This window comes from Agelaius tricolor, unplaced genomic scaffold, assembly GCF_023055355.1.
Source record: "Agelaius tricolor isolate 1412-34295 unplaced genomic scaffold, bAgeTri1.0.p SCAF_1, whole genome shotgun sequence".
Lineage (NCBI taxonomy): Eukaryota > Metazoa > Chordata > Aves > Passeriformes > Icteridae > Agelaius > Agelaius tricolor.
The window spans coordinates 8,063,345-8,079,548 of NW_027269261.1; the positions used below are offsets into that span (position 1 = coordinate 8,063,345).

The 16,204-nt window shown below is 41.8% G+C and overlaps 1 protein-coding gene across 1 annotated transcript in view; it reads left to right on the forward strand.

Moving 5' to 3' along the window:
* TP53BP2 (tumor protein p53 binding protein 2) overlaps positions 1-16,204 on the forward strand; it is a 56,925-nt gene that overhangs the window by 10,821 nt on the left and 29,900 nt on the right. The window contains exon 2 of the mRNA XM_071422146.1: positions 10,422-10,569. Coding sequence (XP_071278247.1) covers positions 10,422-10,569 — 148 coding nt within the window. The remainder of the gene's footprint in view (positions 1-10,421; positions 10,570-16,204) is intronic.

Consider the following 16,204-nt stretch of genomic DNA (forward strand, 5'->3'; position numbering starts at 1 on the left):
TTCTGTGTTCTGGTGGGCTGAGGTGGAGCTGTTTCCTGGTGTGAATGCTGATTGTCTTTTTATTGGTAGATAATTACAAATTGGCTGGAAAAGCAGAAAAGAAGAGTTTTTAAACCCAGGAAGAGTTGGTGTCTTAGGCAGTGGGAGGTGTGGTGTGGGTGGGAAAGGTGCCAGATCCTGTGATAGCCTGTGTTGTTTAGGTGTAGGTGGTGTTAAATATGCTTTTATCCCTGATGCATATCTATTTTTGCTTTTCGCCAGGAAAAGTCTTGTCTTGTACAAAATCTTTTTTTATTACCAGGAAAATCACTGGGCTTTCTTTTCATTGTGAGAAAGTACTTGCGTTTTAAAGGACTGTCTTGCGATTTGTAACTCTCCCAAGTCCCCACAGGGAGCATTTACTGTGGCCCTTTTTTGGCCTCTGGCCATGTAGGAGGCTGAAGGAACCATAACACTTATTCCCAATGGGGGGAAGCTCTATTACAGCAAGAGCAGCCTACTTTCTTTTTTATTTTCCTTTATGAAGTTATTACTACCTTTTTTTTTCTTTTGTACGAAGACTTCCTCTGAGTTTGACGTAAGCACAGAAAATTGAGATGATTCAGGCTTAAGCTTGAGTTCATAACCCCACTCATTATGCTTGGATGTTGTCTTGGCTTTAGGATCATTGGGAACAGCCCATGTTTTGATACTGAAGAATGGGAGGAGGAGCAACTGGAACCCCCCTGTGATTATGTTGTATGAGTTGGACTGGTCCCCTTTTCTGTAGTACGTATCTATTGTAACAATTACATGGTATAATTTTTTTATCTGCCTGAAAATAACATTAATTTCATTCTGCTTGTGCATGAAATGTTTATAACTTGGTGCTGAATGCAGATGATGAGGCAGAGTCTGCCTGAAGGGGCAAACCTCCAAAGATCCAATTCTCCTTTGCTGGCTCCAGGAGGAGGAGCAAACCTGCAAGTAGGACGCCAAGAGCAGAAGCCAAGCGTGGGCTTGCTTTTCTGACAGTCAGCTTGCAGGAGTTGATGGTAAAGTGTCCAGCAGTGCAAAAGCGGTGTCTGCAAGGAGCCATGAGGAAGGATTTGGGGAGAAAGGGAAAGAGTATTTTGGGGTGGAAGGGAATATGTTGAAGGAGAGGAGCTACGCAGATGGCAGTGACAGGGATCTGTGAACGTGCTGCTGTGTGGTGTAATATGAAGAATATATGCAGGGTTTGTTTCCTCTAGATTTCTGCAGTTGTTTAACTACATTGGTGCAAATTCAAGTGGATTCAGGTCTGAGCAGAACGAGCTGTAGATGATTGGTGTTGGCAAATGTGGGTGCTCAGTAAAAGGCTGTGGTTTCCTACATGTGTTACTGAAAACAATGTATTTTATATACTTTACAGGCCAATTTGTTTGGTTTTTATACTTGTATTGGGTTTGTATAGCCAGGTTTTGGTGGGGGAGGGCTACATGGGTTGCTTCTGTGAGAAACTTCCAGAAGCTTCCTCCATGTCCAGCAGAGGCAATTCCAGCCAGCTCCAAGATGGACCCACTGCTGGCCAAGGCTGGACTGGTCAGAAATGGTGGCAGCATCTCTGGGATAACATATTTAGCAAGAAGGAAAAAAATATATTGTGCAGATGTAATTATGGCTGGAGAAGAGCAGAGTGAGAATATATGAGAGGAACAACTCTGCTGTCGCAGACATCTTTTCACTAAAAATCCTTTCTTTAGGATTTTTCCTTCTGAGAAGCTGAGAGGCCTCAGAGACAGAATGTAAACAATGGTTATCTGTTGCTGTGGAATGCAACAGCTCCACCTGTGACTGGCCCATCTTGGATGTTTATAATTAATGGCCAATCAAGGACAGAGTCTGAGAGAGCTGCCTTTGTTATCATTTTTTCTTTTCTATTCTTGACTTAGCTAGCTTCTGAGAAAACCTGTCCTTTTTCTTTTTAGTATAGTTATAATGTAATATATATATATATCATAAAATAATAAATCAAGCCTTCTGATCATGGAGTCAACATTCTCGTCTCTTCCCTCATCCAAGAACCCCTGTGAACACGGTCACACTTTGCAAACACCAAGGTCAGCTCAGGAGGAGGAGGCGAGAAGGTGCTCCAGGCACTGGAAGTGAGATTCACTGGTGGCCTGTGGTGAGGCAGCTGTGCCCCTGCAGCTCTTGGAGGTCCATAGGGATGCAGAGATCCACCTGCAGCCCATGGAGGAGACCCCCACTGGAGCAGGGGGATGAAGAAGATGCTGTGAAGAAGAGTCTCTCAGAAGAGGCTGTGAATGGGCTCTGAACCTGTGGGAGGCCCATGGTGGAAGAGGCTCCTGGCAGTGACCTTCAGACCTGTGGAGAGAGGAGCCCATGCTGGAGCAGGTTTCCTGGTAGGACCTGTGACCCTGTGGGGGACTCATACTGGGGCAGGCTGTGCCTCTGAAGCACTGAGCTCTGGAAGAGTGACCTGCCTTGCAGCAGTTTGTGGAGAACTCTTACCTGGGGTGGTGGACTCACACTGGAGAAGTTCATGGAGATCTTTATCTCACGGGAGGGACCCCTCACTGTGGCAGGGGGAAGGATTCCTCTCCCTGAGCAGCAGCAGGAACAAGATGTGATGAACTGACCACAACCCCTATTCCCATCTCCCTTCACTGCTGAGGGGAGGGGGAAGAACTAGAGCTGGAAAGGGGGGGGGAAGGTCTTATTGTACTTCTTATTTTCCCGCTCTGAGTTTTTTAATCATAAATCCATTTAATATCTCTAATTTGAATCTGTTTTGCCTGTGACATTATTTGGGGGGTGATCTCCAGCTCCTTCTCTCAATGTATGAATCCTTCATTATATTTTGTCTCCCTCATTCATTTGCAGAGGGGAGTGATAGAGAAGCTTTGATGGGAGCCTGGCATCCAGCCAGGGTCAACCCACTACAAACTTCTGGATTTTTTTTTCCTACTAAATGCTGTTGTTGCAGTAGACACCTGCACTGTAAAAGTATGAGTGGCTTTAAAAGCCACCTTTGAGATTTTCTTGCCTTGTGTGATACATGGTAACTCAGCCAAGGAATGGGGAGTTAAGTTGCTCCTGTGCTGAGTGAGCTTTATTTGCATAGACCTTTCTGGTGTCTGGCTTGTGGGAGGACTTTTGCATTCTTGTGTATGGAAATGCCTGAAGAAAAATGTCAAGCTGGAAAACGTAACTTGGGTTCAAAGTGAAAAGTCTTTGTTTGGAAAGCTCTGAAAGACTGGGTGCATAATGCTCAGCTGAAAGAAGGGGGGGATGTAGGTCAGGAATCCTGTGTTTACCACTCCTGATAGACTTCACAAAATCAAAATTGCTAATCTAAGATAATGGTTTTCTACAAGATTTGGCAGGAAAATTGTTATTGCATATTCCTCATTAGTAAGTCTGAGCTGCAGCGCCGAGTTCTGTTGAGGTTGCAGCCCATGGAGTAGAATGAGAGCAAACATCCATCCATTAATTTCAGACAGTAACAATACTTGAGCAGAACTTGGGCTGTTTCCCTTGCAGCTCTTCAGATTGCCATCATGATGATTCAGATGCCTGATAGTGAGATGTAATGTGGCATTTGTGCTGTAGCCTTTGCCCACTTGAACTAGCATATACCATAAGCAGATGGCTTTCATTCTGTTCTCTCTACACTAAGGAAAAGAGGGAGAAGAAAAAAAGGAAGGGGAAAGCTTTCTCTTTGAGGAATGGAAAAATGAGCTGAAAGCAGCAAAGTGCACATAGATGTATGTTGTATTTTAAGTCCTGGAAAAAATTGACATTTTTGCTAAAGATAAAACACAAATGCATAACAAACTTATTGTTTAAAGTAGAAACTACCACGCCATTGAGAGTAAAAGCTCAGTTTTGTTTTCTGCTGTGATACAATGAAAAGGGAAAAGGGCTGTGCTTGATACAGACTGGGAATAATCTGAGCAATCCCATGGTGCTTCCTGCTATACTCCACCTACCTTGCATCATAACTTCCTTTCCCATATTTATGGCCCAAAGCCAGTGCAAAATAAACAGAGTGGTGTGTGAGGAGATGGCAAGAGCTGAACTCCGTGCGTTTGGGTGTGGCTGGAGGCAAACTCTAAACTTTACTCTGCATTTCTCTTGAACCCTCATTGAACAGGATCAGGGATAGCAGTCATCCCATGTGCCTGTGTTCTAGTAAGTCTATTATTATCTTTGCTTACCTTAATCTTTTGCTTACCTTAATCTTTAAGGGAGGATGTTGCCTATGGAAGGACGGTTTTCAGGGTCTGAGGAAGTTCATGCAGAAGAATCACTTAATTACTCTGTTGTTGTGGTGTAGTTTGCACTGAATGGAGAGCTGTAACTGTGCACCAGCTCTGACTGCTGCTTCTCAGAACAGGAAAATGTGCTCCTGTGCAGGCTGTCTTCTGTTGTTTAGAAAGTTGCATCAAGTCAGCAAAAATACCTGTTTTAGCCACTGATTTCTTTGTAGCCATCTGGGAAGGTGCAGCATCATTGCTCCCACTAGGTAAGATGCAAGACTTTAAATTTAAAACTCTTTGCATGGAGGGGTGTTGTATTTATCAGGGAAGGCTTAGTAGTAGTTTAAACTGTGGGTAAAAGCAGTTATTTCTCTCACCTGTACTTGAAATGTGATAGTTAATCTATTAATTCTAAAGTTTCTATGTTGCTAGTTTTTCAGCTAACTAAAACTAGCTTCTAAAATTACATTTTAGTTCAGGATTTAAATTCATAGAAAATGATGTAAATTAATTGAAAAGACCTAAAAGAACGACTTCTAATGCCTCCTAAAAATGAGAGCTGAGAAAATTTGTTATGCAAGCTAAAACCATTACTTAGCTGTGTTATGGAAATAAAAAAATCTTCAACACAGGTAATGAGTGCTCTAAGGGATTAGGTTTCAGTCTGAAATGTAGCTAACAAAGAATGTGCTACAGAATGATGTTATTAGCTCTGATGCAAAGTAACAAAATGAATCAAATTTTCCAGAGGCAGTTTGCTTGTTTGGCTATCAAGTAATGGGATTGGCTCTGCTGTTTTCTCCTTGTGTGCCTCAGTTTCCCTGCCGGTAAAGTAGGAAACTGCCTGCTTGTGTCATGACTTCCTGGCCATAAAGTGCTTTGAAGCTGAAGAATACTGTGTGAATAGATGCCATGGTTTGTGTTGTATAGTGCATGCTGTGCAGGAAGCCTCCATAAAGTTAGGAATCCAGACAATAGTGAAAAACAGGGTTAAGTTCTTATTTTTTAATGTATTCTTGATTATGTTTTATAAGGGACTGAGTTTTGCTGATTGTTGCCCATTGCTGACAGTTTATGATCAGAGTTAAGATTTTCCCTAGAAATGTGGGGAGGGGGGAAATGTGTCCCTTTTAACTCAGGTAGTTTCAGGAATTAATTAAGTGTATTTTAATTTACATCATGCCCCATATATGAGTGTTCTTCTGAATATTTGAAACCTGAATACTTGAATGCTATTAGTGTATGAATTAGAAAGTATCCAATTTAGCACCCTTTTAATTCCAAAGATGTGTGATATCAGCTTTATAATAACTAAGGAATAAGAGAAGTCTGATCCTTGCAGAAACACCATCAAAGCTGAAAAGTAAATTGCATTTCTATTCCCCCCACTTTAATCAATAATTGAGGCCTTCTGATCTAAGGAGAAGAGTGATTCAAGGCCTTTGATGTGAAATGATATCTTGTTGGATGGATGGGAATTATGAGACTTGTGTTTGCTCAGGTTAGTGTTTGGAAATGGTTTCTTCTGGGTTTGGATTTAAAAAAAAAAATTACTTTGTTTTTAATTTTTGTTTTGTGTGGCAACAAAGCAGGAGCCAGAATAGAGTGTGGTCATTGGCTAGCTCTGTTAAAGTGCTAGGCTTTCTTAAATATTTTACTTTCAGTTGAAAATGTATTTGCAGATGTTGAGACCTTTTGTATTTAATGTAGGTGTAATTGTATGAAGTGATCCAGTTGATGAGCTCAGCAATGAATGGGTCAGATTTGCAGGCAAAGGTAAGGCTGTTTGATGTGCAGGAGAGAGATGGAGGATTATAAAATGGCCCATGATTTTCTTTAATTGATGCCCTCCTCTGTCCTTCTGTTTGGTTGCTTTCCTTACTAAGCTCCCTTCCTGTTCCTGGGTGTGTTACAATCCTGACTTAGTGGCTGCAGTTGGAGTTGATTCATAAATAAGTTGAAGCAAAATGATACATTTTGTGCTGGGGGCACTCAAATTGTACTTCACACCAATGTGAAGTTTTGAAATATTTGTGACTGAAGTGTCAGGCTTTTGTGAGACACAAAGTCCTTTATGTTCAGTACTCTGCTTTTCCATCCAGTTGTTTGTAAGTCAAGCACTGCAGTGATTCCTTGCAAAAACTCTCCCTTGCTTTAGCTCCTGTGACCTTGGGCTTCCTCTGGTGTCCTTGGTGCAGCCGATCGAACTGCCTCATTTGGTGGCTCCATAACTGCAAACTTCTCTTTTCTAAGCTGGAGCAGAGTCAGCTGGAATCTCTGATGTGATTTTAAAAGGAACTGCTTCAGTAGATGCACAACACCCCTGGCTTCTCCCAAAGTATGCCAAAATACTGCAGTGCTTTTATATTTTAAAGCTTTTCAGTACCTATAGTGAGTATGGTTTTGGGCTGGGAAAAGAAGGGCAATCTTTTAGTTTAGACCTTAATTTAGGCATCTGAGTCCTGTTCAAAAAATGCTTGGTGTGTGAGCTGGGAATTCATAAAACTCAATATTTGTAAAGGAGGGAAAAACCCTCACCCAAGGCTATATGGAATCGTCGGATGTTTCAGTAATTGCTTTCATGCTATCTTTAAAAAAAATACAAAGTCTGATTGAAATCTGTCGTCCCTGTTTTTTTTTTTTATCAAGTGTTTCATTTATGCCTAGTTTGAAACTAAATTTTTTGCATGTTGGTTTTTTTTTCCCCTCTGAAATTGCTGGATGTTTGTATACAACTGTCTTAACATCTCCTGTTTCAGGGAGGAGCCAGAAACTGTTTAATGTAAGGATTGCAGCTTATGAACCAAGTGTCCTGAGAGCACTCATTTCCTTTGTTTCTTGTTGCCACACAGCAATAAAACAGTGATACAAACTAACTGTTGGGGTGGTTAATGAATGTCACAGTTGAACCATTCCCAAGGGACACACGAGTGAGTCCCGGGGATCCCAGTTTGAGGTGGTGCCAGCCCCAGGAAGCCACCAAGGGTGATGAGCAGCGCTGAGAAATCACAGCTGGCATTTGGTTCACATCAGTTTCTTCACCTTTTCCTTCTTCACCTCTCTGTGATGGATACTCTCTGGTCAGCTTGCCCTAAGCTCCAGTGTGTCCAGGGTACCCCAGGAGGCCTTGCAGGTGAGCAGGAAGTGGTGGTGACAAATGTGACACCATTTGGTGCAAGAATAGAACTACTACTTACAGAGCTTGATCATCTCAGCATTGCCCCTGGAGCTGAAGGGAAGCAGGATGAGATAACATCAGTATCATAACATTTTAGTTGCTTTAGACTCTAAGGACTTGAAGGTATGTTTTTTAGGGAATTTGCAGTTTGGTTGCTTTTCCTTTCCTTAGTTCCTAGAATATGTGGGCTAGAGGTGATGCAGACACTCCCAAGTCCCAGAAATGGCCCCACACAGCAGGTCTGAGTGCTCTTGGCTTAATGTATTAGTAATTATCCTGAGCATTGTGGATGGAAATGGCAACTCGTGATCCTTCCTGTGTAGTTGTCTGTATTGCTAAATCCTAAGGATTAACAACTGGATATAGACAGGCACACTGAGAGTGAACAGCCCAGCTAGGGTCAAATTAGGTCTGCTTTGTGTATAATGCCATGGTTTGTATAATTTTCTCTTAATTCCCATCTGTGAGCTCATCTTTTAAATTAACAAATGGTTACTGCAGACACACAGCCTGTGCCATTTCTGAATGGTATTCCTGTTCTGAATATGAGGTTGTACAGCATTAAATGTGAAAGGTTGAAATGCTTTACACACCTACATAAACTGCTGTAAATCTATTTGGGAACTTCTTTTTTATTTTATACTTTTCTGCCCCAGTAATTGTGGTTAAGAGATATTCTTACCTGGCTGCACCTGACATCCTTCACTGCCAGGCTCCTCTAGGGGAGTCAGAAACACTGCCTCTGAAAGGTAACATGTTCTGTGACAAAAGATTAAAGCCAAGTGTCAGAGTTCCTTCTTGGAAAGTTTTGTCCCTTAATTTAGGTCACTACCTCCTTGTGCTGTCGACAGCAGAACCCATTGTGCTCATCTTCACTATATAATAAGTGTGTGGTAAACTGATCTTACCTACCTCCACATTCTCTTTCCTAGTTTCACTCCTTACAAGCTCCAAGTTTGGCTTTTTGTTTGGTTTTCTTGTTGATTTCTTGGGGGTTTTTTCCCCTCCCATAAAGTGCCAAGGAAGTGGGTGGGGTAATGTAGCCATCAGGCAGTTTTGATCTCGCTTTCAGCTTTTTCCTCTCAGTGAATATTTTTAGAAGGTGTTCAGGAATTGATCAGAAACCTTTGTCATGGGGAGCTGGGCAAAACCAGTGGTCAGAAATTCTGTGTTCTTGGTGTAGTGCTGAGGCCCAGAAAACACCGTTTGCCAGTGTTTACACTGCCAGGAGTGGGCCAAATACTTGCAGTCTGTGTAGCAAGATGTGCAGAGTCTGGAGTGCTTTTGTCAGAGCTTTTAGAAGAGTAAAGGCAGTCTCTCATATAGGGTTGAGGGGGATCTTGGCACTCAGAATAGCCCTGGAAAGGCTTTGGAGACATCAGGAATGTGCATGTGCACGGTTGTATTCCCCGAGAGTCTCCAACAGCGGATCCCTAAAGCTGTGAAACAGATGGGGCTGAATGTCTCTTTGCAAAGGCATTAAAAATCTCGAATTCCATAGTATTTACACAAAATCACAAAAATAGTGCATGTAGTAATGGTTTTGTTACTTTTAAAAAATGATTATTTAAATTCTTTTAGAAGGATATTTATTCCTTTCCCCTCTTGTTTGATTTTGCCTCTTTTTCCTCCTCTTTGACCTTTTGAACTCTTGCTCCTAAGGATGTATATCCCCTTCACGCTTTAGAAATGAGGACAGGCAAGGATTTGTGTCTTTTCTTGAGAAAGCATCTGTATGAAAAATCCTGAATTGTATAGGTTGCTGTTGCTTGAAATGCTTAATGGAGCAATTACTTTTTGGAGATATTTGATTTTTTTGCCTTGCTGGAGGCCGTGTGAGTAACAGCCAGTTGAGACTGAAGTTGAGAATTGGTCTCAAGAGAACTGACTTTAATTTTTAGCTAGCAGCTAAACTTTGATAGCAGTTTAATATTAATAGCATGTAGTGAGATGATGCTCAGAGGCAGTAATCATCAATGTTTTCTATCAGATATGGCCACTGCCTTTTTAGAGTGCTTGTTTAGAAGTTGTGGCAGGAAAGACACGAGCAAGAACATCTGTGTGGCGTGTATAAACAGAAAAACCAAAGATAAGGAGCCTTCTCCAGCTGTGAAGAGGAAACCAAGTAAAATATCCTTGGTTTCTTGAGAATGGGGTTTGGGGGCTGACCTTGTTTTCAGGCTGAGACTAAGAGCACAGCAAGCTGACTTGTGTTTTTAGGAACTTTTCTATGAAATGTGTTACAGAAATGCAAATTGTGTTTCCACTTCACTACCTATGTGGTAAACTCTGGTGGTTTCTTATACCAGATGTAATTACCATTGTTTTTCACTCCTGCTGAACTCTAGTTGAGTGTTTCTCCTGTTGTGTCAAATGATTGCAGGGTACATACACATGTAGTAAAGTGGGAGGAGTTCTGACACATCACCTGAAGAGGGAAGGAAGGAGCACCAGGTCCAGATTTAAAACTCAGTAATCCTCTGACACTGTTGAGTCAGGGACAGGTGAAATGACTCCATGGTTCAGAAGGTGAAAAAGAGACTTTATTAAGAGGTGGCATCCTTTTATAACCAGGATTCCTACGGTGAAACCTGATTGGTCTCAAAGTAAAAACCTTTCACACTATTGGTGAAACATGACCAGCACACTCTGAAGGTACATATCTATAAACAACATGAACAAAAAGAGACATAATAATTGTTTTCTTTCTTCCTCTCCAAGTTTCCCAGGCCTGAAGCCTGGGAGAATTCCCTTTGACTGAACTGAGAATCTCCACAATCCTCCAGCAATGTAATTTAGTTGAGCAGGAGATTACTTCTGCAGCAGTCTCTTTTGCTTATACCTTAAAGAAATTCGGGGTTGTTTAGAACATTGTACCCGCTGTAGTTGATAAGATGTTATCTGTGTGGGAAAGAATGCATTTAACAGCAGGCTGGGACTCCAAGGTGCAGCCTGCCTTTGTGTTGGAAAGTAACCACGTGCTGTTTGCTTTGCAGATGTTTCTGACCGTGTACCTCAGTAACAACGAGCAGCACTTCACAGAGGTGCCAGTGACCCCCGAGACAACCTGCAGGGATGTGGTGGAGCTGTGCAAGGAGCCTGGGGAGACCGAGTGCCACCTGGCTGAGGTGTGGTGTGGCTCAGGTAGGTCAGGCTGCTGAACTGCTGGGTGTTCTCTGCTCCAAGGTGGCACATGGAGACCTGACAGATCTGTGATCTTATCCCAGGGAGTTTCTGCATTGCCATTTCATTGGTTTCTTCATCATGCTGGCTGTGTGATAACCCACCTGCAAGAAGGCTCGCATGTGAAAAGCAAAAGGGAGCTTGAACATGCAGATGTTTCTGTGTCTGTGCAGCCCTTCTGTGACTCAGATGAGTCTGAGGGGTGTGAGAGAGTATTATTCTCTTCCTCCTCCTCACAGTGAGATCCCAGCAGCCTTTATGGGGGTTTTGAGGTACTAAGTATTGGTAGTTCTGTGACTAGTTCAAAAGAATTTCTTTAATCCCACAGCCATCTTCACTTGTAGTGGCAAAATAAAACTTCCTTTTTCTGATGACACCTTCAGTGTTACCAATTGCATTGAGTTTGGATGGGAAGGAGTGTGTTAGCAGAAGTGGTGGGAGTTACCTGGTGTGAAGTGCTCTAAAGAATGTGGGTGACAGGGAGGATGGAGAAGCTACTTCTGGCTATCTTTTCAAGCCTGTGGAAAAGGGGTTTGTGCATGTGCCTCATTGTAACTTTTTTTTCTTTTTCTATGTTCTTCTGATCTTGAGAGTTCAGATCTCCCAAACTTGCCATGCTCCATTGAAACTGGAGAATATATGAACAAATAAAACTTAAAATATTGCTAATGTCTCATGGCTTAAATGGGAAAGGGCACTGGACTATCTCCTGTCTCCGTGGTACTCAATGGATACTGGGAGCCATCCAGAGGCATAAGATAGATGAATCCCTGGCAGGATTTTGAGTAATGAAAAATAATTATGTCTAAGCCAACCTTTTTGAGATGCTTCAACAAGATTATAAAAGAATCAGATGATAAGGGCTTATATTTCTGTCTTCCTCTGCTGTTATTTCAGGCTCACATCTGTTAAAAGAAGTCTTTGGTGAGATGGATGTTTGTTTAATGCTATGAGATACCTGAGTTGTCTCTTGATATTTACTTGCTTCTGACAGAGATGTGATGTTTCTAATATTTCTAAGTCTAAAAAATGGAGCAGATTTTTTTTCTTCTCTGTAGAAATAAAGAAGCTTTGCTTCATCAATGATGATAAAATAAAATCAACAATTCATCACGGAAAGAGATATTCTAGGAATGTATTTTAATTGTACATCTTTGTCTGAATCAACACAATAGTGTACAGTGAAAGAGAAGTAAAAGAAAGGTTTACCTACAACTACTGAATTTATAGTTAGCCTTAATGCCCACACCCTGTTAAAGAGCACAAGTGGTTGTGGTGAGGGACAGGGTTCTCCTGTTGGTACTGAAGTTGGGGCTGTGCTAGAGTGGGCAGCTCCTCTCAGGTTTCTTGAACCTGGATTCTTGCTTGGCTTTTGAGGTGGTGATGTAGCATTTGCTATAAAGGGCAGTGAGATTGTCCTGAAATCAAAGGAGAGGACCTACAGGAAGAGCCAAGTGAAGTCTGCCAGTACTTAGGGCCCCAATGTTCTGGTTAAGCTGAAAAATGAACTTTAAATAAAGTATGTGGTGTTTTATTTATAGCATCAAATTATCAGCCTTTCTGAGGCTGGAGGTGTAAGACAATAATCTGGATACAGGAACATAAACTGAAGCAGAGAATTTTTTCTGAGATTAGTCTTTGCAGAGACATCATGAGACACACAAGAACAGATACCTAAGACAAAAAATATTTTGTCCATTTTTACAGTGAAAGCTTTAACAAGATCATTGAGCCCAGCCTTTGCCCAAACACCACCGTGCCACTAGACCATGGCACATAGTCCATTTGTCCAGTTGTCTTCTGAACATTTCCAGAGATGGTGATTCCATCACCTCCCTGGGAAGCCTGTTCAAATGCTTAACCAACCTTCAAGTGAAGAAATTCTTCCTGGTGTCCAACCTTAACCTCTCCTGGTGCAGTTGGAGGCCATTTCCTCTTGTGTCACTTGTTACCTGGAAGAAGAGGCCAACCCCCACCTGGCTGCAAGCTCCTTTCAGGGAAGTGTAGAGAGTGATAAGGTCTCCCCTGAGTCTTTTCTCCAGGCTGAGCAACCTCAGTTGCTCCTCATCAGACTCATGCTCCAGCCCCTTCCTCAGCTCCATGGCCCTTCTCTCTCTGGCTCCTCCATGTCCTTCTTGCAGTGATGGCCCAGAACTGGACCCAACCCTCGAGGTGTGGCCTCAGCAGTGCTGAGCACAGGAGGACAATCCCTGCCCTGCTCCTGCTGCCCTCATTGTTGCTAACACAGGCCAGCATGTCAGTGGCCTGCTTGGACACCCTGGCTCATGTTCAGCTGCTGTTGACCAGCACCCCCAGGTCCTTTTCCACTGGGCAGCTTTCCAGCCCCTCTGCCCACAGCCAGTAGCATCTTTGGGGTTGTTGTGACCCAAGGGCAGGGCTCAGCAGTTGGCCTTGCTGGAGTTCCAAATACAGTTCCCAGTTGTTAACAGAAATGCAGTTATCTCAATAGCATTAAAAGATTTGAGTACTGCATTCATGCATGTTGCTTTGGTTAAAATATGTCTTGAGCATCTGTGTAGCATCCAGCAACAAGCACTTGCAAGATGTTTTCATGTATATTTTGGATTTTTTTTTGGCAAGGGGAGGAGGCAGTGAGGGAGAGAAATACTTTTAGCTTTTTGCTAATCTCATTTTCTATGTCAGCAAAGTTTTCCATCTTGTTCTGCCAGGATTAGCCACGATTTCTGTTTTGTTTGCATATTGCACTGAACAAATTCAACTGCTTTAAAACAAACATGGTGCAGGACAGCTAACCTCTGGGGGTAGAAACAAGAGATTTGTGTTGGAAAATGACTTCTCAGACTTCAATTATTGGGATCCTTCTTACATCACTTGTTTCTTTCTTTTTTTGACACTTGATCAGGAATTTTAGTTTCTATTGTCAGACCTTATTAAGCCTACTTTGAAAGATTGCTGCAAGTGTGCTTGAGGCACTTTGCTCCCTGAAGGGGGCAAGTTTACTACTCTCCCTGTCCTCCTAGTTTTGCTTGAAATTTGGTGAATATCAAGGCAAAATTTCTTGACCTTCCTATTATTATCAGAATTCTGTTAGACAGTTACCTTGCCTGCTGTGGAAAGCAGCCAAAAGGAGTGCATGTATAAAGATCTCCTTTTTTTTTTCTTTATGAGACAGATAGGAAAAAAAAAAAAGAAAACTGATTGTCCATTCTTCTTGAGCTTTCCAAATGTAGATTTGTTTGGTATTTGAAAATCTCTTTGACCTTCCTTTGAAGCCAGTGAGTGGTATTGACAGAATCCTTGTGTAAAGGGCATCTCCCTTGATTATAGAGTTTCTGCTGAAGTATTGCTGAGCTGCTAGAAATCTGCCTCATAAGCCTGCTGTATAGCCTCTAAGACAAAAATCTGCCAGTGCTGCTGTTGATTTTTTTGTTGTTGTTGTGTTTTTTTCCCCTTTTTTCCTTGAATTAAGGTTTAGCAGATGAGGAATGTTTTTTGCTGTCTAGACAAGTAACCGCCAAGAGACGGCTTTTTCTGTAACAGTGACCTACTTGCTTATTCTGTAAAGCTAATCTCTTTTGACAGTCACTCCAGAAATTCTCCTTCCTAGATTGCTTGAGCACAGCTGCAGCATTTTCATTTAAAGAAACACTTTTATGTTGAAAAGAGCTTTTCACATACTGCAAACATGTTAGCAGCTCCTTTTCTAATGGAACTGAAAACATTTATACTTAACGCCAACAATTTTTCCTGCTGAAAAGATGATTTCATATTAAGACAGTGACTTTTTCAAAGACTTTATTGAATATGAATGAACTACTCTGATTTCTTTTTTCTATCTTTCCCCTCCCCTTGCTTAAAAAAATGAAAAGAAACTGCCAACAAAAGCAACGTTGGGAAAAATGAAACTGGTGCAAAAATGGTGGCATTTAATTTCATTCTTTGTCTGCCTGTCTTATTTTTTAGGCCAGGAACAATATCTTCTGCTTGTCTGGCATCCAGCACAAATGGGTCCAACATGACCCTGAGCCCCAATGCTGTTAGAAGATACTGTGACAGTATCCTGGCTATGTAAATTCACTACTGTGATATATTGACCACACTGTTGCCATCACATTTCAAATAGGCAGAAAAATTGATAGTAAAACGTCTAGAATAACATAAGAAATTGCTTTTATGTAAAGATTTAGAGGCTAATAAGTAATTCTAGTTATATTCTGGCTGTGAGTGCCTGGTTATGATACATGTAAATTTTTAAAGAATGGTAATACAGAAAGGGAGGAGTAGTGATAGATTTAGATTCACACTGGGTTTTTCTATTATCAAAAGGCAGCAAGTAAGGCTTAAAAATTACTTATATGACTGAATCCTGAGCTTAGGGAAAAAAGCAGGAAAAGAAATTCAGTGGAATTTGTGCATGTAACTTTTTCATCACAGTTAATTTGAAAGGAAATGGCAAGTTCTTACTGGGCTCACTTTTTGCTGTCTGATCCTTTTTTTACTTTGAGCTGTGAATCCAAAGTAGTTCAGCTTTTCAAGGTTTATCAGAAATAGGGCTTTCAAAATGCATCTCGTGTGAAGTTCATGAAATTTGCTGTCCGAAACAATGAGCTGGATCTGTGTCTGACAGGAGCTGTGGGAGAACACTTGAAGTGACAGGAGCTGTGCTGGCACACTGAGGATCAGGCCTGCTGGGTACTGCTAGGGAGCCTCTCCAGGCTGCTGAGTGCTCCTGCCTGAGCTTGAATGCAAGGGCTGCCATCCAGCGTTAGGAGAAGAATTCCTCTTCCCTGAGAGTCTGTCTTTGCATCTCTCTTCGGTCTTATTGGAATTAGGAAGTAAATGAGTCCCTGTAGGAATGGTGGCAGCAGTGCCTTGAGGAGGGGGTGGGAGTGACTAAGGGATGAGTTTGTCTGAGGTGCCACAGAAGAGGAGTGAAAGGTACAACAGCACATTTGCTGCTGGTGAGTGGGTAAGGTGATTTTTCACATACAAAAGGAAGACAGTAGAACTGAAAGCTCTAAATTCCCTGTTTGTTTTCCCTCAGGCTGTGCCTCAGCTTTTCCCTTCAGAGGTGGACTTTTCCAGGGCTGCTGTTCAGAGATGTTTATTTAGTTTCAGAAGCAAGGAGCTTCTTAAGTGGCTTCTTAAGAGAAAAGTAGAAATCTCTTGGATGAGGGCAAGTGTTGTGTGCACTCACTACACCTGTGCACTCAGTGTTCAGGTGAAAGATGGACAGACATTTTTGGTTTGGTGTGGGCCCAAGCTATGGTGGGATGGAGCAGTTCACTGTTACTGTATTTGGGTTGCCCCCAAGACAAAGGAAAGAATGAACAATCTGACTCCATGTTCTCAGAAGGTAATTTATGATACTATTGTATTAAAGATTGTATTATGATACTATTGTATTAAAGAATACTAAACCTAAAGAATACAGAAAGGAAACTTACAGAAGGCTAAAACGATAATAAAGAAAACTCGTGACTCTTTCCAGAGCCCTGACACAGCTTGACCCTGATTGGCCATTGAGTCAAAACAACTGACATGAAACCAATGAAACAATCTCCAAACACTCCACACGTGAGCACAACACAGGAGAAGCAAATGAGTATTGTTT